This window comes from Eumetopias jubatus, unplaced genomic scaffold (assembly GCF_037043125.1).
Source record: "Eumetopias jubatus isolate StellerSeaLion01/CBP00866 unplaced genomic scaffold, mEumJub1_p1.0 scaffold_10, whole genome shotgun sequence".
Taxonomy (NCBI): domain Eukaryota; kingdom Metazoa; phylum Chordata; class Mammalia; order Carnivora; family Otariidae; genus Eumetopias; species Eumetopias jubatus.
This window is the reverse complement of record NW_028274816.1, coordinates 58,289,507-58,316,604: the sequence shown is the minus strand read 5'-3', so window position 1 is coordinate 58,316,604 and position 27,098 is coordinate 58,289,507. Positions and strand designations below refer to the sequence as shown.

The following is a 27,098-nucleotide window of genomic DNA, read 5'->3' as shown; positions in this document are numbered from 1 at the left end:
CAGTGGGGGCACTTAAGCAAACTTTTGGGTCTAGAGTGAGACCAGCGATCTCAACCATGATACCTTTCAGCCGCGGGGGGGTCCTGCTCAGTTATGAGGTCTTCTCTGTATAGTTAAAATGGCACCAAAGCTTGCAAGCAATCAGTTTAAAAACCTCAATGAGAATAGATTCATTCATGTCTCCCTCACTTGATGTATTAACATGCTTTTCTGACGGAGGGATGAAGTGGCGAATTAAACCAGTTTATCAGCCAGGAATTCTTTGGCTGGGATGAATAGAAAACCCACCTCTACCTCGCTTAAACAAATAGGGGAGTCATGGGCTTTGGCCAACTTCAAAGTCCAAAGTGAATGTGCTCAGGTAAGGTTTGATCTAGGAGGTCAGCAGTTTTACCAGATTTGTCCTGTCTGCTTACTTCAGTATAAAATAAGTATATTTTAAATATTTATTTGAGAGCGAGAACACGGGGGAGGAGCAGAGGGGGAGGGACAAGTAGACCCCGTGCTGAGTGTGGAGCCTGAGATCATGACTGGAGCCAAAATCAAGAGTCAGATGCCTAACTGACTTGGGGCTCATTCTCAGGACCCTGAGATCATGACCTGAGCCAAAATTGTGTCAGGCACTTAACCAACTAAGCCACTCAGGAGCCCCTAAATTGATTTATTTTTCAAGAGGATTTTCTACTACTGCCATGAGTGGGAAACTAGTTTCTCTTGTCAGTAAAGGAAAAAGGGGGGGGGGGAAGGAACTAAAATAAATACCGAGAGGAAAATAGTATTAATTTCTATCTACAATGACTGCCTGAACCTGAGGCCTGCTGTGTCTTTGTATCCAGAGAGGCGTGAACATGAGGTTGATGCTTCAGTCAGGATCACACTAGAACGAAGTGTGGTCTGATGATGTATCTGAGGACCAGCAAAACTGTGTGGCTCCCCGGTGTCCATGCTCCACCCACACTTTGGGACAATGGACATAACTATCCCCTCTCATGGGGCAGTGTTCACCGTGAGAAGCCCTCCTCCTCCAGAACGTGGGCACTTGGCAGGCCTGGGGGTCTCCGTGTGCCCAGCATCTGGCCAGGTATGTGGCAGCAGGCTGAGAGAGGCAACCAACGCTTATAGACTCAAAACTTTAATCAGAGAACCAAAGAGAACCAAAACGCACACATGAACGGCATTTCCGCACTGCCCCACAGCAACACAGGTCAGTAGTTACAGAGACTGCCCCCACCATGGCTGCCAATTTTCCACAGGGCCTCTGACCTCTCTCTTTGGTGTCAAAACTCTCGTTGAACACACTCATCAGTTCGAGTTCCTGCCTCTGTTCTGCCCCTTTGGTAGAAAACAGGCCCGTCACACAGACTACACAGCAATTGGAGGGCGGGGACCACGTGCGGGGAGTTAGATGTTTTGGCCATTTGAAAACCAGTATGTTCCCACCGTGGTGTGGGCCCAGTGGTCAGCCAATCAGTTCTTAGTTACAACAAAACTAACCAGCAGAACTCAAGGTGTGAGGTTTAAAAAGCTCAAGAGCACAGAGCACATATTCCTAAGCTTTTGTAGCACCAAAAACATGAAAGATATCACAAGTGTCAATGTCTTCATTAGATTCTGTTTGTGCTTCAGGAAACATGTCACTGGTCATTCAGTGGGTGAGACACAAAAACCCAGAGCTGAGGAGGTATCATCAAGAGGGAGCTGATCGTGTGGTTCCACAAGGTGTCTCAGCTGTAGAACAGGCCTGGCCAAGGTTAAGCAGTTGACTTGAGGGCTCCAACAGGATGGTGCCCTCCCTGGGCTCTCCAGCACTCCGCCACAGTCCCAGAACTTGCTGTGACATGAGGGAATTTAAGATGTCACTTGTCAATGAATGGTACTTCTCTGTGGAAATGGGGCCATCCACTTCCCTTTGATTCCAGAAGTTTCCAGGCAAGGGCAGGGCTTACCGCATTGGTATTCCCTACCCTGGAGCCTGACAAAGTGCCTGGTGAGTGGCTGGCTTGAACAAACAGTACATGAGGAATATGGTAGCTGTCATTTCTGTATACTAGAATTTCTACCACCAAGGACATCTGTGAACTCTGTGGCAATATAAAATGCAGCTTTCCCAGATGAACCCCACTGCTTCCAGTACCATTAACTCCCAGAGCAAACTGGGCCTCATGCTGTATAATCAACTTTAAATTATGGGACGGGGTGACATGTATATGTGGGAGGGTGTCCTTTTGAGTGGGAGGTTTTGGAGGTTAGGAGTGGAAAGTTCTAACTAGTTGGTGTTAGTTTACATGCTCTTCTTGGCTTCTGTGGGTTAATTAAGAAAGTACAAGAGCAGAGGGAAGGAAAAGACTAGACTTTTTTTTAAAAGAAAAGAGCAAGGTGCTGGGTTTCGAGAACCAAATTTAGCCAGGGGCATTTTGGAGAAACCTTTAAAAATGAAAGCTATGTGGGGCACCTGTGTGGCTCAGCCAATTGAGCATCCAACTCTTGGTTTTGGCTGGGGTTGTGATCTCACGGTTGTGGGATCAAGCCCTACATCAGGCTCTGCGCTTAGCACAGAATCTGCTTCAGATTCTCTCTTCCTCTCCCTCCCACTCACTCTAAAATAAATAAAATCTTGAAAAAAAAACTATCTAAAAAATAAATAAATAAAAGTGATGAAAGGGCACCTAACTGGCTCAGTCAGAAGAGCATATGACTCTTGGTCTCAGTGGTCAGTTCAAGCCCCATGTTGGGTATAGATATAACTTAAAAGTAAAATCTTAAAAAAAAAAAAAATGAGGGGCACCTGGGTGGCTCAGTTGGTTGGGCATCTGCCTGGCTCAGGTCATGATCTCAGGGTCCTGCGATCGAGTTCTGGGTCAGGCTCCCTGCTCAATGGGGAGCCTGCTTCTCTCTCTCCCTCTGCACCTCACCCCTGCTCGTGCTCTCTCAAATAAATAAATAAAATCTTTTTAAAAAATGAAAGCCACTGCATAGTTTTAGCAAGAACATTAACTGCAGTAAATAGAGGATTGCTAATTCTTCCCTTTTCAATATATTTGTCGTGTATTGTAAGTATTTGTAGCTCACATTTGGTGAGTACTTGCTATGTGCTGGGCACTCAGTTCAAAGTGCTTCTTTACATCTATTTATTTATTCTCACAACAGCCCTCTGAGGTAGGTAATTGTCTTGTGCCCATTTTACAGATGAGGATGCCCTAGGAGGTCCCATGACTCTCCCCAGATCACTCAGGTAGCACGTGTCAGAGCTGGGATTTAACTCAGCCAACTGGCTCGGGTCTACCTCTGAATTCCCATGTTCTCAACTACTGTGTTTTCATGAAACTCGTGTACAAATTTTCTAATCACTCTTTATGGATAAAGAGATCTATTTATTTGGAGAGAGGGAGCTTACAATGTGATTTCAACTTTAGGACTCAGATGAACCATGTTCAGATGTCTGGGAGTTTGCTGCCACCCAGTACTAGGAAGTATTGCTACTTGTTACTTTCTACTTAACTCCTTGTTACCTGTAAGTGTGAACTTGCTGATGTCTGCTGAGACCTGCAGCAAAGGGCTGACAAGGTTGACATTGCTAGTTTCTCCTGGGTGTGAACTCTCTGGTGCTGACTGAGATGGGCACTGAGGCCAAAGGCTTTCCCACACACCCTACAGGCATAAGGCTTCTCCCCAGTGTGAACTCTCTCATGCTGCATCAGATTTGCTTTCTGGGCAAAGGCTTTCCCACATTCAGCACACACATAAGGCTTCTCCCCAGTATGAATTCTCTGGTGAACAGAAAGGCACGAGCTCTGGCTGAAGGCTTTCCCGCATTCCTGACAAACATAAGGCTTTTCCCCGGTGTGAATTCTCTGGTGAACAGAAAGGCACGAGCTCTGGCTGAAGGCTTTCCCGCATTCCTGACAAACATAAGGCTTTTCTCCGGTGTGAACTCGCTGGTGAACAGAAAGGCACGAGCTCTGGCTGAAGGCTTTCCCACATTCCTGACAAACATAAGGCTTTTCTCTGGTGTGAACTCTCTGGTGTTCAATGAGTTGAGCACCCATGCTGAAGGTTTTCCCACAGTGACTGCATTTGTGGGATTTCTCACCTGTGTGATCTCTCTGATGCTTAGAAAGGCACAAGCTCTGATGGAATGATTTTCCACATTCGTTACACTCAAAGGACTTCTTTCTAGAATGAGCTTTATGATGCTGAGTAAGGTAGTTACCAGGGGCAAAGGCTTTGTCACATTTGTTACACTGAGATAGTTTCTCTGCAGTGTGAATTAACCAATGTTCTGAGAGATGTGCACTTTCACTGAAGGTCTTTCCACATTCATTACATTTAAAGGGGTGCTCGCTTTTGTGGACAGACTGATGTTTGGTAAGGGAAGTGCTGCGGATGAAGGCCTTCCCACAGTCCCCACATTCATACCGCCTCGCCCCAGAGTGGATGCTCTGGTGGCGAATGAGCTGTGTACTTTGGCCAAAGGCTTTTCCACACTGGTTACACTCAAAGGGTTTCACCCTGGTGTGAACCCTCTCGTGCTGAGTCAGGTATTTGCTGCGGCTAAAGGTTTTCTCGCATTTTTTACACTTAAAGTGCTTCTCGCCGATTCTTGGTTGCTCTCTCTGCTCTGAGTCCTGATTCAGGATCCTCCTGCTCTCACCAAGTCCTTGTTTTTCTCTGGTGTGAACAGTCTGGTGGCAAGTTAGGGTGGAGCTGCAGATGAAGCGCTCACCACACTCCTGACACTCATAGGGGGTCTCCACATTGTGCATTTTCTGGTGTTGGACAAGGTGTTCATTGTGGCTGAAAGTTTCCTTGCATTTGGCACAGCTGTAGGGCTTTTCTGTGGCATGGATGGACTGGTGTCGAATCAGGTGGGAGGGCCGGCTGAAACTCTTGATGCATTTGTGACATTTATAGGGCCGGTAGCCAGTGTGAATCCTCTGATGTTCATTAAGGTGAGTGTTCCGGTAGAAGGCTTTCCCACACTCACTGCATTTGTAAGGCTTCTCTCCACTGTGAACCCTCTGGTGGATCTTTAGGGTTGAGATATTCCTGAAGGGTTTCCCACACTGATCACACTTGTAAGGCTTTTCTCCGGTGTGAACAGACTGGTGTTTGACAAGCAGCAAACTCCGCCTGAAGGTCTTCCCGCATTCCTGACACTCAGAGGGCGTGTTCGCAGCATGGATTTTCTGGTGTTGGAGGAGGTATTTGGGGAAGTTGAAGGTCGCTTTGCATTTGGCGCATTCATAGCGTTTCTGGGTATGGGTCTTCTGATGCCGACTAAGATGAAAGGTTCGGCTGAAACTCTTGCCACACTCGCTACATATGTAGGACTGACCCTCCGTGTGGGTTTTCTGATGCTCAGTAGGCTGTAAGCCGAGACCTGACAGCTGGTCACCATCTTGATTCTTAGATGGTTTTTCTCCAGTGTGAATTTTCTGATGCCACAGAAGGTGTGTATTCTGACTGAAAGTTTTCCCGTACTTGGTACACACACAGGATTTGTAGCCTGTGTGAGTCATCGGAGGCACAAAGAGGCAAGAACTCTGGCTGAAACATTCCTCGTACTCTTGATGTACAGTGGGTTTCTCTCTAGTATGAATAATCCAGTGCTGGATAAGGTGGTAACTCTGGCTGAAGCTCTTCCCACATTCACTACATTTATACAGTTTCTCCCCTTCCTGGACAGTCTCCTGCCGGCTCTGGTCTAAGTCACAGCCAAAGTCACTCCCATGTTCTAGAGACGTAGCTGGTGCCAGGCTCTTTTCAGGAGGACTGTGAATCACAGAATCCTCTCCTGTGGAAAGGAGAGACTCAGGATCAAGGTCTCTCTTGAGTTCGTGACTCCTGCATTCTATGGGACTTTCCTTGTTGGTAACAAAGTCAGACCTCTGAAAACTTTCTGGATCCTCTAAGATACTATCTAACCAACTCTCGCCTACACAGACTTTCTCCCAACTGGAGTTCCAGAGGCCATCCTTGGAAAACGTCTCCACGATCTCCTGGGAGAGTTCTTCTTCCAAGAAGTCTTGGGCCAGAAGACAGTTCTTGACCTCAGCTGTGTCTGAAAGAGAGAGAAAGTGTAGCTGTCTCCCGTTCCCAAGGGTAAAAAAGTCTGGAGCTGCAGGGTGAGAACACAGACAAGAGGGAGAACGGGTGATGGCTCCTCAGTAAGCCTGTCCTCAAGGTGATGAAGGAGAAGGGGCCAAAGTCGTGACCTGGCTGGAACTAGCATCACAGGAAACAAAGAGCCCATTTCCAGGACAGTTAAGCGGGGAACTGGGCAGCCACAGGGGCTCCACTGGGAAGGGGAGCCTCTCAGCAAATACTCTCTGCCATTACCCCCATCAGCTATGGCCCACTTCCTGGAGAAGGGCACTGTTCAATGGGGAAAAAATTATAAATAATAGTAACGCAGTACCGTTATTACCACCGGAGGACAGATTTGGTTGGTAAAGGCACAGCTACGTGTGCTTGGAAACAGCATATGTTGTTGAGGTGGCCGGATTCTGTGCCTGGGCTGGTCACCTATGCACTTGACAGGAGGCTATAGAGGGTCCACATTCATGAGCTCACGAGCAGTGAGCCAAGAACAGAGCTACATCCTGACTGGGTGGTGGAGGCTGAGACCAAGCCATGCGGCCACCCCCCTGTGATCTCTGATTCGGGGGCCCTTCTCGTGTTAATGATCTGACCATGAGAAAAGCCTCCTGTGCCCCAGGCAAGGCCCCTGCTCTGCCTTTTCCCACTGGGGACATCTCAACCAGGTTAATACCCTCACTGCCTAACCTGCTCCCCCCGGAGGAAGCACAGCCTAGGAGAGACCCAAACAAATGTTCTTGGCTGCATTAAGGCCTGGGCTTGCATTATTCACAGATGCAGCCCCCCGCTGTGCCCTGTGGGACGGACTTGTACAAAGAGGGGTGAAACAGACCGGGGGTTCACAGGGCTCAACAGGCACAAGGCAGGAAGGTGGACAGACTGAGTCAGGGCCTGGAAGGCCACCTCCTGCTCAGCCTGAAAAGATGGACGAGGGGACAGAGGAAAGGCACCAGAACAGCTGCATGCTGAACACTGATGTAGACGGAGACAAGACAGGCCGGCAGAGGGACGGTCCCAACCTGCCAGGATGAGCGGACAGAAGCCAGCACATGGCAGAGTGACACTCATCAGTCCAGGGTCAAGATGTCTGGATAAACATTCTGGATCTGGATGGAAGTTCCAAAGATGGATGGCACACAAGGGGCCATGTGGCACGGGCCCACCGCCCTCCCCTCCCTGCCCACTCACCAGGGCCCGCCGATTCTGGGCTTTCTCTCACCCGGACCTTCAGCTCCTCGGTGCCATCTGTATGGGAGGTCAGTTTGGGTTTGGAGGGGTCTGCAGGCAGAGAAGAGCACTGTCATCAACTAGGACATGGAGGACCAGGCAGCTGCGTAGCGAGAACCTCCTGGCTCTCCTGCCTAGCCAATGCTTTATCCAGCGTACTGCTCCTGAGGGCCAGACGCTGCACTGGGCGACTCCAGGGACACCTGCCCTGCTGGGTTCCCAGTGGAGGAGAGGGACGCAGACAGTCACGATCTAGGACAATCGGAGCTGTGACATCCGGGGCTGGGGATACAAAGGACTTGCAGCAGCTCTTGAGGCATGAGCGGTTTGCCAGGTGGAGAGGCTCGTACTTACTCAGCCATCCGTGGCTCACGCATTCACCCAGGGAGCACGCATCACCTGAGGCCTCCACAGGCCGGGCCTGGGATGGAGCATGCCGGGTTCCCACAGCCCAGTCAGCCCCACACGCTGCCCCCTGCAAACTAACTCCTTAAGGAAGGGAGCAGAGTCGTAATACTGGGGGTCCGAGCTACAGTGGAGGAAAAGCCCCTTCTGGCTTGAAAATGAAAGGGCCGTGAGCCAACCAATGCAGGCGCCTCTAGAAGCTGAAAAGGGGCAAAGAAACACTCTTCCCTGGAGCCTCCAAAAGGATCGAGCCCTGCCAACACCCTGATTTTAGCCCCCTCAGACCCATTTCATACTTCTGACCTCCAGAACTGTAAGAATTGTTTTAAGCTGCTGTGTTCGTGGCATGAGTAAGAGCAGCCATAGGAAGCTAATACGCTGCTCGGGTGTATACACACGTGTGCAGGGGAGTCAAGGGAAACATGCATTTACTGTGGCCCGTAGTTTAAAAATAGAAAAGACACAGAGGTCTGAGCCAAGCTGCTTCTATAGCACACATTGGGCAGAGTTGAGAGAAAATCTGCAAGGCTGGCCCTTGGCTGGTGTCTGGGAACCTGGATTTGAGGAGGGTGCCAGATTTCCCGAACCAAGATGAGCTGTGCCCCAAGGGTCATGCTGAACACCTGCTTCCCTTCTGGGAGTCTAGAATTCTGGTACATTCCAAGCAGAGCGCGCCTCTGTGACCAGCCCCCAGTAAAAATTATGGGCACTGAGTCTCTTTAACAAGCGTCCCTGGTAGACATTTCCCATGTGTTGTCACCTTGGTACACAACCTGTGGGACTCCACAGGCAGAGGGCTCTGGAAGCTGGCTCTGGTTTCCCCTTTGCTGCCCGTGCTGGGTCTTTTCTCTAATATGTCGTGGCCAGGAGTACAACTACATGCTGAGTCCTGCGAGTCCTCCTCGTGCACCACCAAACACAGGGTGCTTGTGGGGACCTCAGCATAGCTGAGATGGTGACTTCCCCTCTGTGGACCTCGATTTCAGAAGGGCCCACAAAACAGGGAGTCAGACTTCTTCGTGGGGGGGATGGTAGGATTGAAGGGCAGTTCTCAGCACTGACCCAGCGTGAGACACGGCTCCTGACCCAGCTGCTCCTGCATTTACTGAGCTGCCGCTCAGTGAGTCCCCACAGCAGGTACAGACTGTTCCAGACACTGGGGATATACCCGTGAGCAGCATGGGCGAACAGTCCCTACCCTCAGGGGGCACCCGTCCCAGCTGCAGGAGACAGAGCATCAAATGAGCAGTTAGCAAGTGCAGGGGTGGTGGGTGAGCAGAGCAGGAGACAGAGGAGGACTTGCTCACAGGCCGTCCTGGGGGCAGGGAGGGGACAAGTCTTCCAGCAGAGGGGAAGGCAGACGCGAGGACTCTGCCTATCAACTTTACAATGACAAAGAGGAAAGTGCTGACGAAGCCAGAGCAGCAGGTGGGGGTGATCAGGGTTTCTCAACCTTGGCACTCCTGACATTTGGGGTCGGATAATCCTCGGCTGTAGGGGCTGTCCTGGCATTCCAGGACATGTGGCAACAAGCCTGGGCTCTACCTCCAAGATGCTAGGTGCATACCCCCCACTCCCAAGTGCTGATAATCAGCAAGGGCATTGCCAATGTCCCTGGAGGGGGGTTTGTGGCCAGAACTGGCCAGCTGAGCACTGTTGGGCCATGTTATGCTCGTTCTCCGGCACTCAGGAGCCGGGAGTTTATCCTGGGGGACAGGAGCCACTGAGCAGGGCAGTGACCAAGCCCCCGGGGCTGGAGTGGACACTCACTCAGCAGGAATAGGTTCTGGTAGTTGTCCAGCGCTGTGTCCCAGAACAGGTCCCCCTGGTCCAGCCCCAGGTGCTCCCAGTCCTCCAATGTGAAGTCCATGGCCGCATCCCCAAGGGGCACAAATTCCTGAAATGTGACACACTGTCAGTGACACTGGGACTGGGGTCAGGGAAGGACCCAGTGGCTCACTCCGTGCAGCCCGCTCTCAATATACCAGGCCTTTGACAAAAATCATCTCCTGGGAGTCCTGAGACATAAGAGACTGGGCATCCCCATATTTTATAGGCAAGATATGGAGTCTTGGAGAGGGGACGTTGAGGTCCCCTCAAGGTCACACAGGCAGGACTTAAATCCACGTCTGCCTGTTGCTAAAATCTACATACTGTGGCTCTTGCTTTTGAGTGTTCATTCAAGATTTTAAGTTATTATGGAAAATTTCAGACATATACAGAAGTAGAGATTTGTTTGTAACAGACCGCCATGTACCCATCACCCAACTTCAACCCTTGTTAACACTGGTCTATTTTGTTCATTAGGTTTTTTTGCGGGGGGGGGGGAGACAAAATATTTCAAAATGAATCCCAGGCAGCATCTGATTTCCCCTGTGAATACTTCAATATTTACAAGAGAACTCCTTAGTCACTGAATACCTAGACCATATTCAAAGTCTGAATGTAGATTTGTCTGACATCTCAATGGTGGTTTTTTCCTTTTTTTTAATTGTAAAAAAAAAAAATGCCACTTCATCCAGTGGCATCAAAGGCATTCACATTATGCAGCCATCACCTTGCAGAACTGAAATTCTGTCCCCTTTAAACACCATCTCCCCACCCCCAGCCCCAGCCCAGCCCCTGGCATCACCATTCTGCTATGATTTGACCACTATGGGTTCAATGGTATGTTTTTCTGGCTGGCTTGTTTGAATCAGAAGCCAAAGTGGCCCACGCCCTGCACTGGGTTGACATGACTCTGAAGGTTTTTAATCTACAGCTGTACCCTCTGCCCTCTCATTCCTCCACCGTCCCTCCACCGTCCCACATTATAGATGTGGCGATTCCTCTCACTGTCATCTGGCTGCTCCTTGGCCCACTGCATCTCCCAGAAACTGCTTGGTAAGTGGCCTGATTAGATTCAGTACGACTTCTGAGGGGAAGCAAGAGCCCTCATAGGTGGTGCTAGGTCCATTTTGGGCTGCATGACTGCCTGAGGCACCCGAATGTCCAACTGTAAGTGACATCATCTTTCTTAATTTGAAAACTTCCTAGTGAGTAGGTACTTAGAACAAACCCTCAAATACTTGAGAAGTATTGATAATAAAGGGCCAGCCTTTGGGTGCCTGGGTGGCTCAGCTGGTTAAGCATCTTACTCTTAATCTCAGCTCAGGTCTTGATCTCAAGGTCATGATTTCAAGCTCTGTGTTGGGCTCCACACTGGGTGTGGAACCTACTTAAAAAAAGGGTTGAGGTGGCTCAGTTGGTTAAGCGACTGCCTTTGGCTCAAGTCATGATCCCGGGGTCCTGGGATGGAGCCCCACATCAGGCTCTCTGCTCAGCAGGGAGTCTGCTTCTCCCTCTGTCCCTCACCCCTCTCTCTCTCTCAAATAAAATCTTAAAAAAAAAAAAAGTGCCAGCCTTACCCCAAGCACCCCGTCTCCAGGAGGACCCATGGCTCTCTGATGTGCTCCCTCTAGACTGCTATCAATGCACACAAAGGCATGGGTTTTTTAAAAAGATTTATTCATTCATTTGAGAGAGAGAGGGAGAGGGAGAGGGCATGAGGGGGAGGGGCAGAGAGAGAGGGAGTAAGACTCTCAAGCAAGCTCCATGCTGAGAGCAGAGCCCAATGTAGGGCTTGATCCCATGACCGTAAGATCATGACCTGAGCCAAAACCAAGAGTCAGACACGTAACCAACTGCACCACCCAGGTGCCCCTACAGGCATGTTTTACCTAAGAATGGAACCTGAGTCTCTAGTTGGGCTTGGCACCTGGCCCCGCTACCTTCCGCTGTGGATGACCACTGGCAAGTAAGTCACATGCCCCTTCTGAACCCTGATTCCTACCCCATTAGTAAGATGGGACTAATGAGCCCCATGGCATGAGTCGCTGCTCCAAGAAGCGACTGAGTCCTCCTACCATGTAGAAAGGACCCAACCAAAGGGACCAAAGGACAGTTCCACACCTCTCCATCCCCATCACAAATCTCATCCAGGAGTCCTCACTCACCAATTCCTTGAAAGCAGGATTGTCCACAATTTATAGAAGGTAAGATTGAGGCCCAGAGAATCAAATTCACCTGCCCCGAGTCACACACTCGCTAAGTGGGGGCAAAGGAGTGAGAGTCCCCTGTGTGACCCTAGGAAGCCAACTAGTTAGAGGCATGACTTTGTAGTCTGTCAGACCCCCAAATCAAATTCTGGTTCTGCTATTTATTAACCATGGGACCTTGTTATTCCCTGTCTCTAAGGCCCTGTTTCCTCATCTCTAAAATACTGCTGCTGTGGGGATGCAGTGAGCCGAGGACCGTCTGCACAGCACCACCCATCGTCCAGGGACCACTGAGCACCTGCTCTGAGCCTGCTTCATGCCAGGCATATGGCAGAGCAGAGAAGAGTCTAGTTCTTATGGAAGTTAGTCTGGGTGTGTCATATTGATATTTGTGGAAAATGCTTTGTAAAACTCTTAATAACAGTCAACACACACATGTGGGTATGTTAAAAAAAATGCTCATCTTCAAAGGATGATAGGAACTGATCTTATATTGAAAATTGGTAAATAAGAGGAAAGAATCAAGCATTTATCCCACCTCTGCTATATGAACTGTACCAGTGGGTTACCAAATAGAAGATGAAAGGAAATATCTTTTTTTTTTTTTTTTTTTTTTTAGAGAGTGAGAGAGTGCATGCAGCAGGGGAGGGGCCGAGGGAGAGGGAGAGAGAATCTCAACAGGCTCCACGCTCAGTGCAGAGCCCAATGCAGGGCTCAAACTCAAAACCCTGAGATCATGACCTGAGCCAAAACCAAGAGTCAGACACTTAACCAACTGAGCCACCCAGGCACCCCAAGGAGGTATCTTTTTATAAGAGTATTCCAACTAATGAAAAGGAACGAATTAGAGCACCACCATCTTGCAAGCCCTGAGGAATGCAGAGATGAGAAGGCAGTAAGTATCAATTCCTGCCAGGATCACAAAAAGAGAGAACTGGACATTCTGGGCCTCCCCGAGTTCTTTTTTTTTTAAGTTATCCAATCATTTTTTTAAAGATCTTATTTATTTTTTGACAGAGAAGGACAGCACAAGCAGGGGGAGCAGCAGAGGGAGATGGAGGAGCAGGCTCCCCGCTGAGCAGGGAGCCCAACGTGGGGCCCAATCCCAGGACCCCAGGATCATGACCCGAGCCGAAGGCAGACACTTAACCAACTGAGCCACTCAGGCACCCCTCCGAGTTCTCCCAAAAGGACTGGCTGAGGCTGATCTAAGCCCCTGAATCCAGCCACCAACTGGGAGCATGCTACACAGCACCAAAAGTAAGTAACCAGCAAAAAAAAAAAAAAAAAAAAAAAACCAGACTGGGAGAAATTCTACAGGTCAAACAGCCCTGGTTCTTCAATGGACAAACTATTAAGAACAGAATGGGATAGAGGAGGAACCTATATGTTAAGAAACCCCCAAAACATTAAAAAAAGAGAAGGGGCAACAGGGACATGCATTTGGGTGATAAAACTATTGTTCAAAAAACCAGAAGGAAGGGGCGCCTGGGTGGCTCAGTTGGTTGAGTGTCCAGCTCTTAATTTCTGCTCAGGTCATGATCTCAGGGTTGTAGCATGGAGTCCAGCATCAGGCTTCATGCTGGGCATGGAGTCTGCTTGAGATTCTCTCTCCCTCTGCCTCTACCCCCACTTCTCTAAAAAAGGAAGTGATGACTACAAAAACCAGGTTATTTATGGGTACACGAGAGGGCTCTAGGATGGCCAAGGTCTCACTCTTGACCTGGTTGGTGTCTGCCTTCACTAAGTCATTCATTTGATGTGCATGGGTTTCTGCATTTGTGCTTTATTTTACAACGAAGATTTTGGGGCACCTCGGTGGCTCAGTTGGTTGAGCGTCCGACTCTTGATCTCAACTCAGATCTTGATTTCAGGGTCATGAGTTCAGGCCCCGTGTTGGGCTCCGTGCTGGGCTCCGTGCTGGTCATGGAGCCTACTTAAAAAAAAAAATACAACAGAAAGATTTCTCAAAAACTAAGCGTATTAATTAAGCATATTCTAAACAGGACCCTCCTCCTGGAAAAAGATAAAAGGTGGAAGGGCAGAGGCAGGGAGATGAGCAAAAAGATGAATTCCATGACCCAGGTGAGAAATGAGACAGGGATGGAGAGTGGGGTGGCAGGACAATATGTAGACATTCTGATGATGGTGCTGACAACATTTCCTAAGAGATCAAATGTAGCAGTGAAAGAGAGGAGCCCAGACGTCTCTAAGATTTTAGCCCAAGCAACCGGAAGGATAGAGCTGCAGCTTCCGGAGACGTGGGATAAGCAGGTTTCCGGGCAGAGTCTGAGTTTGGTCTGGTGCGAGTTAAGTTTCAGATACCCTTTTAGACCTTAGACATAACAGTCCCCCAAAGACATCCACGTTCTAATCCCCAGAACCCACAACTGTTACCTTGTATGGCAAAGGGGACTTCACAGGTGTGACACGTTAAGGATCCTGAGATGGGGAGGTTCTCCTGGATGATCAAGGTGAGCCCTAATTGCCATGACCAATATCCTTATAAGAGGCAGAAGGAGACAAAGGAGGGAGAAGGCAAGGTGATGACGGAAGCAGAGGTGAAAGGGATGTGACCATGAGTCAAGGAACACAGGTCCCTCTAGAAGCTGCATGAGGCATGGAAAGGATTCTCCCCCGCAGCCTCCAAAAGGAAGGGGCCCTGCAGACACCCTGACTTCAGATTTCTAGCCTCCAGAACTAAGACAATACATTTCTGTTGTTCAAGGCACTTTGTTACTACAGCCCTCGCAAACAGACACGCTCTTACCCCCCCATAACATATGAGCTACATGATGGCAGGGACCACATCAGCTGGTTCCCTAGTGTGTCAATACAGCACCTAGAACAAAGCCTACCTGTAGGAAGCATGTGGGGGCATGCAGTTCTGACAGCTGTTTCGGGACAAGGATGGAGCCAAGAGGTAGTGGGGCTGAGAGATGGGGACGATAAAGTGGGTCTTGGTCACACTGCGTGAGCTGGCGGATCAAACCAGCACCCCCGCTGGACTTTTCGGTTATGTGCCCTACAGAATCTACTGACAGTTTAAACTGGGTTGAGTCGAGTGTTCTGTTATTTGTAGTTGAAACTGTTGCTGTCTATATACCCTGTCGGAAGGGATTAGCCAAAGAGGTTTTCTCACCAGGAACCAGATTAGAGAGTCTCAAGAAGCTTCCTTTCCTGGACTCCTTGACTTTGCTGGACAGCAGCACCCCTGGAAATAGTGGTGGAGGGTGTGGGAAGACCCTGGACTTGATTCGTGGGGCACTGGGGAGCCACAGAGTTTTTAGACTGGCCAGTGACAAGGTCAGAGCATGCATTCATTCATTCAACAGTCATTTCTCCTGTGTGCCAGACCCCTCTGAGGATGCTGGAGGCACAGAGGTGTCAGACCCTGTCCTTGGCCTGGAGGGGACATTCAGGGATGCTAATAGCATAAGGAGATAGGGCTATAACAGAGGGCAGTATCCAGGGCTGTGGCCAGGAAAGGGCGTGAAAACACTGCCTTGGAGTTAGGGAAAGCTGCCTGGTCGGGTGAGATATTCAAGTTGGATCATTAAGGATAAGCAGATATTAGCAGGTAGAGGAAGGTTTTCTTTCATCATTCAAGCAACGCCTCAAGAACTCCTGTGTACTGGGCCTGTGCTGTTCCCTGGGGGCCCAGAGGTGAGTCCCAATCAGTACCCATCCCCAAGGAGCACCTTGTCTGGTGGGGCTGACAGACAGGGGCAGGAACAACCACATCCAGGTGGATCTGTGCTATGGTGGAGGCAACAGGGGACGCTATGGGAGAGCAGAGCCGGGAAGAGCTGACTGCCCAGAGAAGGTGGGGGTACTGAGCTGTGTCTTGAAGGCTGTGTAAGACTTACCAGCCAGAGATGGCGGGTAGGGTATTCTGGCAGAGGGTGGAGCCTGAGCAAAGGCTGCAAATCTGGAAAGTACAGTGTAACATTTTACCACCAGGCCAAGAAAGGAGTTTTCGTTACTTAGGGAGACAGAGAAGATGCCGTGGAAGGTGGTGGGACTCAGATCATGCAGGATTGTGCTGAGATATGTGGATTTTATCCTATAAGCAGCAAGGATTCCTGGAAAGGTACTGCACAGGGAAGCAATAGTATAAAGAGAGAATCACTTGGGGGCCACCAGAGGACAATGAGCCCAGAATAAAGGCAGGCCAGCTGTGCAGGCTTTGGGGATGACTGATTAGGACAGAGGGGCCCTCAACTCACCTCAGTCACAGCCAACTAGGGCCCAGCAGCTGGAGGTCTCATTTAAGCTCCCTCTCCTTCCCCTCCACGTTCCCCACTGGTAGAGATGCAGGGGGGACAAGGGAGCTGGGGCAAAGTCTCCCTTCCTCCAAGGGTTGACTCCCTGGCCATGCTGGATGAACCCCCAAAATGTCCTGAAGTAGGAGGATCAGGCTGAGGGCACCTGGGTGGCTCAGTCGGTTGGGCGTCTGCCTGCCTTCAGGGGCAGAAGAAAAAAGGAGGATCAGGCTGAACGTGAGGCTCCCTGCAGGAATCACAACAACTTTGTATTGGGGTGCCTGGGTGGCTCAGTTGGTTAAGCGACTGCCTTCGGCTCAGGTCATGATCCTGGAGTCCTGGGATCGAGTCCCACATGGGGCTCCCTGCTCAGCAGGGAGTCTGCTTCTCCTTCTGACCCTCCTCCCTCTCATGCTCTCTCCCTCTCATTCTCTCTCTCAAATAAAGAAATAAAATCTTAAAAAAAAAAAAAAGAAACTACCCCAGCCCTTCCTTTCCACTGTGCATCAGAACCTACAAAGCAACTTCATAACTGTTCTTGGCACTTGTTACGGTCAGTAGATACGTGTTTGGGAGAGGTGCCCATTTAAGGTGGTGGGACCTTCCCTCTTGCTCACTACTGTGTCTCAGGCCCAGTACAGTAGATACTTTTTACATGTTTTCTTGACAGGACACAATGTCTAATTGAAACCCTGGGATGACCTTTCTGGGATTTCTGATCTACCATCTCTAGGATCTCACCCAGGTGAGTTGGCCTCCAAAACCTGCTATTTCTACAACAGCAAGATTTCTCCAACTATTTTTTTTTTAAACCATGACCCACAGTAACAAAGACAATATATACCATTACTACTCCTTCACACACATAACTAAACAAAAGCTTCATGAAATAATACTGAATCTTAAAAAATAGAATGTACCAGGATCTTTTCTATTCTGGTCTCTTCTATTTTACTTCATTAAAAAAAAAAAAAAAGGATTATGGCCACTGCCCATTGAGCTATTTTCATGACCTATAATATACAAAACACTGTACCATAGGGCTATTTACACATCGGTAGCCCTGTGAACTTCCTAATCAGCACGTACCTATGAAGTGAGGAAACTACCCCTATCACAAAGCAGCAGGATTGTCATAATGACCGGCCCACAAGTCTTAAGGCTCTGGAGCCAGATGTGCTTTGAAGTTCAGAAATTTTCAGATTTTTTGGAAGGTGATATACCATATATACAATATATTTCTTTAAAATCACAGTGCAGTGTGGGACAAGCAGCATTTTGTAATTGAACACGTCGATATTTCTAGAGTAAAGGGTATAAATATTCACTCTAGGTAGGATAATTAAAGGTTATCACTTTTAGCAGTTCCAGTCAGGTCTGGACACGAAATTTATGGAAAAATATGATCTTCAGGGCTTTCCAGATTTTGACTGCAGATTAGGCAATGTGGCAGACTTGTAAGTGCTAACATCTACTCATCAGTGTCTTCCTCACATGACGGAGGTTAAGCCTCAACTTGTGAGTATAATTTGGTCCACAGATGTGGTGTTTTTTTGTTTGTTTGTTTTTGTTTTTGTTTTGCCCACAGCGTTGGCAGATAGGAGGTTTTGAAATAAATTATTTTAAGTAGTCTCAAAGTTATTTCGCTTAAAAATTATATTTCCAGTGTCCAAAAAATCCTAGATTTGGCCCGCTGATCTGTCAGTTGGTGCCTACTTAAAGCGACCCCCCCCTTAGATGGGGCAAGTGCTCCCTGATGCCCCACAGCCCTCCTCCAGACAGGTTCTCTCCTTTAACTTATCTGCCTCTCAGAGACATCTGAGCTTGAGACCTCCGTCTACAGTTTTCACATCACGTTCTGTCCACATCTCATACACTTTGAGCCATGGGACAGAAGAAACAGGAGCCCGACTGTGAAGTTCAAGGTCACCCAGCCTGTCAGAATAACTCGAGCCGAACAATTACAGGACTGAAAAATCTTGGGCCCTGGAGTTGGGAAGTCTTGCTGCTGCTTAGTGTGGAGCCATGGCTAGATCTAGATCATTCACGCTCTCTGTGCCTGGTTTCCACATGTACAAAATGGGACAAATGAAACAGATCCACAGTCCCGTATCTGTTCATTCTAAAAACCAAAAAAGCTCTGAAAACCAGAACTTTATTCATAAACTGACAGCAAAACGAACCCGAATCGCCACAGGATGCGTGTAGTGTGAAGATTCACGCCTTTCCCTGCAGAAATCAATTTCCAAGAATTGCCCCAGATCCCTCTGGGGTGTTGACTAACTATAAAACATGCACCCTTTTAACTTTCTAAACTATGAAAATATGTGATTCCCGAGATCCTGCCAAGGGAGCCGATAAAAGCGAGGAGCTGCACTTAGCGCTGCTGCGGTGATCACAGAAGGAAATCCGAGAACGGCGCGGCGGCCGCCACACAGGAGGCGCTCGAATGTGAAATACTTCGACCTCGTGAAGAAGTCCTCCCATTCATTCATCCCTCGAGATTTGCCTCGCTTCAACTTCGAGCAACTCAACCACTCCTTCGGCCTCAGACTCCTCGCTCAAAATAAAATCTAACCGCTCCTCTCAAGGGCTCCGGTAAGGACTGGAAACCGTTTCAGGTTTCCAGAAAGCCCGGCCCGGAACAGGCTCTAAACAAGACAGCCTTCAAGACCTCACCTAGACACCTACCGCCCAAGACGGCGCGCCCTTTGCCGAAATCGCCCCGTGAGCATTCCGTCACCCCTCAGGAAGGACCGAGCCCCCAAGCCTCCGAAGTACTCAACGACGCCACCCTCGGCGTCTCCTCACCTGAAGACTGTAGTCCGCCGGATTAACAGACGCTACTCCCGCCGAGAAAAAAACGCTGACCCAACTCCTCTCACTAGCGCCTCGTAACCACTTCCGGCGTCGCGTGAATTTCCTCAAACTACTCCACCCAGGAGACTCCGCGCCAGCTCGAGGACTCCGTTTCCCAGAAGACTGTGCGGGTTCCGCCCCTTGTCTTCCTATCTCCACCCGCTTCCTCGGCCTTACAGGTTCCGCTGAGCACTCTGGGAAATAGAGTAGAAACAAAATCGGGACCAGGTGGCGTGTGGGTATTGTAGTCCAGTTTTTTTTTTGTAGTCCAGTTTTTACCCTGTTGAACGACAATCTAATCAGCGCACTCCGGCTTGAAGGCGACGGAGGGTTGCCATGGAAACGCGTTGAGAAGGCAGTTCCTGAAAAGACGCTTGGAAGTAAGGGGCGGAGGTGAGGCGGGAAAATGATAATATGACCTCTCTCTGATAGGTGGAGAGATGGCTCGTAGTTCATACCTCCTTACGATTGGCTCTAAATTGGCACATGCGCAGTAGAACAAGGAGCCTTCCAAAAGAGGGTGGAATTGGGGTGGACCCTGAGGAAATAATCCCTCCCCGGCACGACCCGAGGGCGGTCTGGCGGTCATCAGCGCCTGCGCTGGCGCTGTCCTCCCTTCGGGTGGAGGATGCGCGCGCAGCGCTTTCCGCCACCCGGAAGTTTGCGCGGGACAACAAAGAAGGTGAGTCTTACTCTCCGGGAAGGGTCGGAGAATTTGGCCGCAGACGTCTGGCTCCCCATCCCGCGCACAGAGTCCAGAGGTGAGGGGAAAGTGAGGCGGAACAGGAGGAGGTCTCCCGATCCACTACCCACAGTCCAGTTGCGGTGCCTGTGACGTCAGCACGATCCTTCCTGGGAGACAGAGTCCCCGGGGGCTGGGGTCTCGATGAAAGAAACTTCTGGTCGCCGGGATAAGCGACCTACCCTTGCGACCCCTGCAAGCCACTGTGGGCTCTTGGTGGTCGTGACTACGACGGAGGTGGGCGGAGCTAGTGGAGAGCGTGACAGATGCCCCTCCTTGGCACTACGTCATCCCTGGTTTCTCTGGAGGGCGGGGCCTAGGCGAATCCTGGGCATCTGGACACTTGTCCCTCCTGCGGGAAGGTGGAGTCCAGCCCTTAGCTCTTTTGCTGTGCTGTGGCTGAGAATATTCTAGGAGGGACGCAATTCTTAACACATAACAGATGTTCAGTAAATGTTTGTTGAATAAATAAAATAAATCAGTGGATGGATGATAAGGACCCCTGAGTGTTGGAGCCTTGGGTTTAAGTCCTAGCCATGTGACCTTGGACAGGTGACTTCACTTTGAGACTCCCTTCTTGCATCCATATTTCTTGAGCGTTGACTATAGCACTACCTTCATCTGACCTATTAAACAGTTGCTCATTTGTTTATTAATTTCCTTTTCTGCCACTAGAATGTGAACTTTCCCCGGGTCAAGAGGCTGTTTGTTGCCTTTGCTACTGTATCCTCAGTGGTTAGCACATATCAGGAGTCAGTGAGTGATTACTGAATGAATGAATGAATGAATGAACTTAGCACATGCTGGCTATGTTGCCAATGATCAATAAACACTAACCATTATCTTCCACTCATATGTGAAGTGGGCCTGAGTCAACCTCTCCACTTTTATTCACTTACAGGATACCGTTAAGATGGACTCGCCAGCCCAGTGAATCTGAGGGCCAGACCGTGACCCCATAAAAGGTACCATCCCCTCAGGGACATGCCCCTTAAGGCCTTTTCACCACCCACAGCTTGCTCCTGTTCCATCTCCTCTATATTCCTGCTCTCAGACTTCACTCCCAGGAGGAAGGTTACCATGGGCATGGCAGGGTCACTGAGTTAGGCTCTTGCCCCATCCTAGAGGCTGTCTTTAGCCAAAGCACTTGGCACTGGGGAAAATTCCAGACAAAGCAAAGCACTTAAAACTGTCATGGATTTTCTTTTATTTATTTATTTATTTGTTTGTTTATTTATTTATTAGAGAGAGAGATCATGAGCAGAGGTGAGGGGCAGAGGGAGAGGGCGAAGCAGACTCCCCGTGAACAGGGAGCCCAATGTGGGGCTCAATCCCAGCACCCCAGGATCATGACTGAGCTGAAGGCAGACGCTTAGCCAACCGAGCCCCCCAGGTATCCCATTCTCACACCTTGATCTCGCACTTCTAGCCTCCAAAACTCTGAGAAAATAGGGGCGCCTGGGTGGCTCAGTCGGTTAAGCATCTGCCTTCAGCTCAGGTCATGATCCCAGGGTCGAGCCCCACATTGGGCTTCCTGCTCGGTGGGAAGCCTGCTTCTCCCTCTCCCACTACCCCTGCTTGTGTTCCCTCTCTTGCTGTGTCTCTCTCTCTCAAATAAATAAAATCTTAAAAAAAAAAAAAAAAACTCTGAGAAAATAAATTCCTGTCATTGAAACCACCCAGTGGGTGGTGTTTAGGGACGGCAATCTAAGTAAATGAATACTCCTGCCCTGTCCTCATTTGTAATGGGCTCTGTGTGTGGCTTTGGTTTTGATTTTTACAAGTATTAGGAAATATTCCAGAGAAGGTCTAGAGGATAATGTGTCTAAGTACGTCAGGATAAGACGGGCTGTGTAGCTTTAACAGACTGTAAAGTCCTGGTGGCTTCATGCAACATAAGTTCATTTGCTGATCATGAGATTCCAGTGTGGACCAGGCCACCCTCTTCCATCTTGCAGCTATGCCACCCGGAGCATGTGGCTCCCAGAGGCCTCCATGCGTGGACGCGCGGATGGAGGAGGCCGTCCAGCTCTTAACTGCCTCAGCTGGGAAGTGACTTCCACTCACATGCCATTGGCCAGAACTAGTCACATGGCCCCAGTCTAACTGCAGGGTGGGGGCGGGGGAACCTGAGAAGTGTAGGGGAGCATGTAGCTGATTGGCAAACATTCACTGTCTCTCCGATTCCTATCGTGTGTTTCAAAAAATGAACATCACGGATAATGGCGGGAGACCCTCCGTGCTCCCATGACTGGAGCAAATCTCCTGCATGACTTCCCTGGACTCCGAGGCATTCCCGTGTCTCCTGTGAAACCTGCAGTTTCACATTGCATTTTTCTGCTTTTTACCCACCCTGGGCCACGAGGGAGAGATGCATGGCTAGAGGCTGGATGCAGTGGGCAGGAACTCATTTCTGAAGTGGCCACTTCCTAAGAGAGTCTGTTCCAACGGGATAACTTCCCTCCTTTTTGCAGTTCTGTCACTACGGGGAGCTCAGATGACAACTCACTGGTGGTGCATTCAGTTTTGCTTTCAGCTTCCTTTTCCCTCCCTCCACCGATTGTTTCCTAGCATGATCACCTTCTGTCCAGACTGTGGCAAAAGTATGGAAGCAGCATTCAGATTCTGCCCCTACTGCGGAAAATCTTTGTCTGAGCCATGTTTTGAGCATGAAAGTCCCCAGACCCTTGTCAGACCGCTTACATCATCCTTCAGAGGTAAGAACCAGGCCTCCGAGGGATGATGAGTGCATGTGTGCATGCGTGCATTTGGAGAGGGAGGACAGTCGCCTTTGCAGGCTGTCTGACCCTGCATTGATCCCAGAGCTGCCCAGGACTCAGGCTCTGTCTACACTCAGTTTCTTGGCATCTGATCGGCCTCGTGGCTTTAAAGTTGACAACTCACACATTTCTGTCTCCAGCCTGGACTCCTCCCCTGAAATCCAAATTCATATGTGCATATCAGATTGCCTGCAACACCTGTTGTGTGTCCCATACGCATCTCTACACATGCCCAGAGCTGAGCTCCTGATGTAACTGCCACCTGCCTGTCTGTCCCTTCCGTAGACTTTGAGTCGTGGAATGGTAATCTTAGACCAGACCCTGCAGTCATTATCCTTTAGGCCTCTTTCTCTTCCACCCCACAACTTCAGCCCTCTGGCAAATCTTGTCCGCTCTCCCTTCAAAATCGATGCCCGGTCAGCCCACTTCTGCCACCTCCTGGTCCGTCCCTCCTTCACCTCTCACTGCTCTCTTGCTTGGCACCCAGGACCTGGCAGAGTTGGGTGCTGAGAAATCTCACTGATTGACACACTGAATGAATGAAATATCAGCTGTGGGTCCTGGCCAATGGGAAGCCCAACCACAGGTCCTGCATTGAAAAATCAAAGTGAGTTTACTTGTCTGAAGGCCACAGAAGGAATTCGGCATACATGACATTTTATCATTTGAGGTTGCATTTGGCTGCAAGTAACAGAAAAATGCTTCCTCAAGAGTTTAAAAAAAAAAAAGGCTGTATTTTTTTCATACCAAAAAAGTCTTCAGGGGCCAGTGCAGTGGAGGAATGGTGTCCCTGTGATGCCACAAGGGACCCAGGCTCCTCCTGTCTTTCTGCTCAGCCATCCTGAGGAGATGGGTTCCCCCGCCATGCTTATTGCCTTGAGTTTTCAAGATGGCTCTTCATCTCCAATATTTTTTCTGCATTCCAGAGAGATGCCAACAGTATTTACCTTCACTGAGTTCAGAGCCTGAGTTTTTTTTTTTTTTTTTTTAAGATTTGTTTGTTTATTTCAGAGAGAGAGAGCTCACACAAGCATGAGCAGGAGGAGAGAATCTCAAGCAGACTCTTTGGTGAGCACAGAGCCTGACTCAGGGCTCGATCTCACGACCCTGGGATCATGACCTGAGCCGAAGCCAAGAGTCAGACACTTAACCAGTGGCGCCCCCAGAGCCTGAGTTTTAACCACAGCCTTCTCTAATGTCAACCTAGGACTCGGTTCATTATTCATTCACCCAATCATCAGGCAACAAATATACATGGACTGCCTACTGTGTACTTAGGTGCTGTCTGTCCCAGGGAGGTAGTAACACACATGACAGGTACCTGGTGTCTGGTTTCTCAGAGCTTTTGGAAGCCAGTAGGGCAAACAGACATTGAATAAGCAACCTCCGGGAGAGCATATGATAACAGAAGGGAAATGGATGGACCGTGGAACCCAGATAAGGGAGCTTTTCTTCTGGGGGGGATTGAGGAAGGCCTCCCTCAGTGGGTAACATTTAAGCCAAGACCAAGGGATGATAAAAGCTAGGTAAGTGAAGAGTGGGGTTGAGGTGAGGGAGTCACAAGAGTTCCAGGCATTGGGGCATGGTAAAGGGAAAGGCCGTGTGGTGGGAGGAGCCATGCATGTTGGAAAAATAAAGACAGACATCTTGACTGGGGGTAGATGGGCAGGGCTATGTAGACCATGGGTAAGCTTAGTAATCACTGATGTAATCGGGAGCTGTGGAGGGTTTCTACCAAGTGAGAGATAGAATATGATTTGCATTTTGAAAAGATCTCTCTGGAAAGCGGGAAGTGGGGGCGCCTGGGTGGCTCAGTCAGTTAAGTGTCTCGCTCTTGATTTTGGCTCAGGTCATGATCGCAGGGTTGTGAGATGGAGCCCCATGTCGGACTCCATACTCAGTGTGGAGCCTGCTTAAGATTCTCTCTCGCCCTCTGCCCCTCCCCCCACTTGCACTCGCATGCTCTCTCTCTCTCTAAAAAAAAAAAAAAGAAAGAAGAAAAACCAGTTAGGAGGCCATTCATTCCTGCAGTCCAGGAACCAGCCATGTTAGTTAGGTTAGCAGCAATTCAAAGAAGACTTCTGTTTTTAGTAACATGGCAGACTAAATGATCGGCAAAAGCCCCTTAAGGTTTAGCACACCACAAAATGCTGGATAAAATATAAAGTATCTGCTTTGAAAAGCAGAACTGAGTGGGTCCTATGACTCAGTGAGTGAATTCCGTGGAAATGAGAAACAGTAAGAAAACACAGACCCACGGGGCTGAGTGTGTGCCACGGATGGTGGTGGTCCTGGACTGTTTGCCAGGCACTGGTGGTTTCGAGCCTGGGTTTTAATGGAGTATAAGAGACAAAACTTATGGCCTGAACAGTGTAAGAGATGAGATTGGAAAACTTAAAATCCGGGACTCCTCAGTGGGTAAACTGGAACAAAAACAACAAAAAATTTCCATGGAGAAAGTTGGTGAAGACATTTGTCTGTCTCAGCCTTGGTTGTGAGTGAAAGATGGAAGAATGTCCTCTCTGAGAATTCCTAACCAAGAACTCACATCCTCACCAGTTTGGGGCCAGAATTTGTACTGATACATGTAGCCCCTAGAAAAACCCAAGCAGGAAAGTTAGTGTAAAAGCCATGAGGTATGGGTGCCCCTCTCCAACAGAGGCAAACCTTCTCTTGGGGAATACCCTTTAAAGACAGGCCTTGGGGGCACCTGGGTGGCTCAGTCAGTTAAGCATCCAACTCTTGATTTCAGTTCAGGTCATGATCTCAGGATCATGAGTTGGAATCCCGAGTCAGGCTCCATGCTCAGCAAAGAGTCTGCTTGACATTCTCTTCCTCTGCCTCTGCCTTAGAGAATTCTCTTAGAACCAGGAGCTCCCAGTCAATCAGAAGGCACCAGGAAGGACACCTGGGTGACTCAGTCAGTTGGGCGTCTGCCTTCAGTTCAGGTCATGATCCCAGGGTCCTGGGATTGAGCCCCACACCAGGCTCTCTGCTCAGCAGGGTGTCTGCTCCTCCCTCTCCCTCTGCCACTTGTGCTCTCTTGCTTGCTCACTCTCTCAAATGAATAAATAAAATCTTAAAAAAAAAAAAAAAGACACCAGGAAAAGGCCAGTGTCAGGACAAACAGCAAACTACAGAATCACACCCACAATGATCAGATACCTCAGAATTAACAGATGAGAATATGTCCAAAACACATTTAACATGTTTAAAGAAATAAAAGAAGAAATTCAAAATACAGTGAAGAAGCAGAAGTTAGAATTGAAAAAGAACAAAATCAAACCTACAGTGATAAAAACAAACATGTGGCAACCAGAAACTCGCTGGATGGTTTAACTGCCGACCAGACACAGCTGAAGGGAGAATTAGTGAACCGGAAGATAGGTTCGAAGAAATTACCTAGTGGAGAGCAGGATGACAAAGCGATAAAAGGCACACAAGAGACACCAAGACCCAAGGAGGAAAAAAAAAAATAACTAAAATGAAGGGACAGTTTGCTTAGATATTTAGGTGACAGGAGAAGCAAGGCTTGGCTCTAGGGATCAGAGGGAAGAGAGTGGTCAAAGGCGCCCTCGGGGTTCTTGGTTTAGAGGTTTCTGGAAAAGGCCTTTGTAATCCCAGTCTGCATCCGATCTCCCTTCCTCTAGGCTCAAGGAGACAGAGCAGTGCCAGTCCTGAAATCCCTTCCAAGAAAGTGAAATGGTCTAGCTCTGTCACCTCCCCCTCGTCATCCCGCTGCTTGGATGGTGACAGTTCTGGGTCTGAAGGTACTGTGAGATCCAAAGGTGAGAGTTGGGGTCAATCTGGCCTGACTCGATGGGGAAAAGGTGGGTGGTTGGTCAGTTTGGGGCTTTGTTACCCTGCTCAGGGATCCCCTACCCCGCCTGGACCCTCATCCTTTCTGCCTCACTTGATGGACTGAGAGTCCTGCGTGGGCAGAGACCAGGTAGACTCATCTGCATAGGCCTGGTGCCAGCCAGCGAGCATGGGAGTTTTGAGGACCATGTGCCCATCTCCTTCCTAGGGGGCCCTTGGATTTAAAGTCACAGCCCTCGGTGCCTCCCCTCCATCCCTTGTTATGCTCCAGACCCCTCTGCCTCTTGCTGTTCTGTGCCTTGGGTGGATGGTGGGGGTGGGGGGAGGAATGGAGTAGATAATATCCTTTCTTGTGTTCACACCTCTCTCCTCACCATGCCATCCCATTCTCTTGCCAGCCTGGGAGCCCCTCAAGGGCAGGGTCTTTGTCTAACAAATTTCTGAACCTTCTTTATACTCAGCACAAGGCCAGGTCCTGTTTCAGGATGTCTTTGGTTGAATGTCTGGAATGTCTTTTTTCCCCTTGGTAAACCTCTGCTCATCCAACAAGACCCAACTCAAATGTCCCCTCCTCCCGGAAGCCTCTCTTGACTTCTCAAGGCATTATCAGTCTCTCATATTCCTCTTTACTGCCGTGTTTCAGACTCAGTTCTGACCAGCTGTGTCCAGGTCAGATTCCCCCACCAAATTAGGGGCTCCCAAGGGAAGGGTCCAGGTCTGAGTCATGTCTGGATCTCCAGCTTTATCACACAAGGACCGGACTCATGAAAGGTCCCAGGAAGCATGTGTTGAATGAGCAAATGAATAAATGAACTGTATGACAAGCGTTGTCCTATTACCCGTCCAACTTTTCTCTCCTGGATGC

General features: G+C 49.3%; 2 protein-coding genes across 5 annotated transcripts in view; one reads left to right on the top strand and one right to left on the bottom strand.

Moving 5' to 3' along the window:
- Window positions 1–806: 806 nt before the first annotated feature.
- On the bottom strand, window positions 807–18,913 carry ZNF473 (zinc finger protein 473). The gene is given in 5 exon segments (XM_028091479.2): window positions 807–3,575; window positions 3,577–6,061; window positions 7,288–7,377; window positions 9,502–9,628; window positions 18,845–18,913. Coding segments are annotated over 4 exon segments (2,745 nt in total). The 5' UTR covers window positions 9,602–9,628; window positions 18,845–18,913; the 3' UTR covers window positions 807–3,505.
- A 487-nt stretch (window positions 18,914–19,400) lies between these two features.
- Window positions 19,401–27,098, top strand: part of VRK3 (VRK serine/threonine kinase 3) — a 33,213-nt gene continuing 25,515 nt past the window's right edge. Inside the window, exons 1-4 of one of the 4 annotated variants that reach the window (XM_028091508.2) lie at window positions 19,401–19,653; window positions 20,536–20,599; window positions 22,206–22,351; window positions 26,065–26,202. In XM_028091508.2, the coding sequence (XP_027947309.1) occupies window positions 22,207–22,351; window positions 26,065–26,202 (283 nt within the window). In that variant the 5' untranslated portion in view covers window positions 19,401–19,653; window positions 20,536–20,599; window position 22,206. The remainder of the gene's footprint in view (window positions 19,654–20,535; window positions 20,600–22,205; window positions 22,352–26,064; window positions 26,203–27,098) is intronic. The other 3 variants (XM_028091507.2, XM_028091506.2, XM_028091505.2) reach the window with 3 other exon arrangements.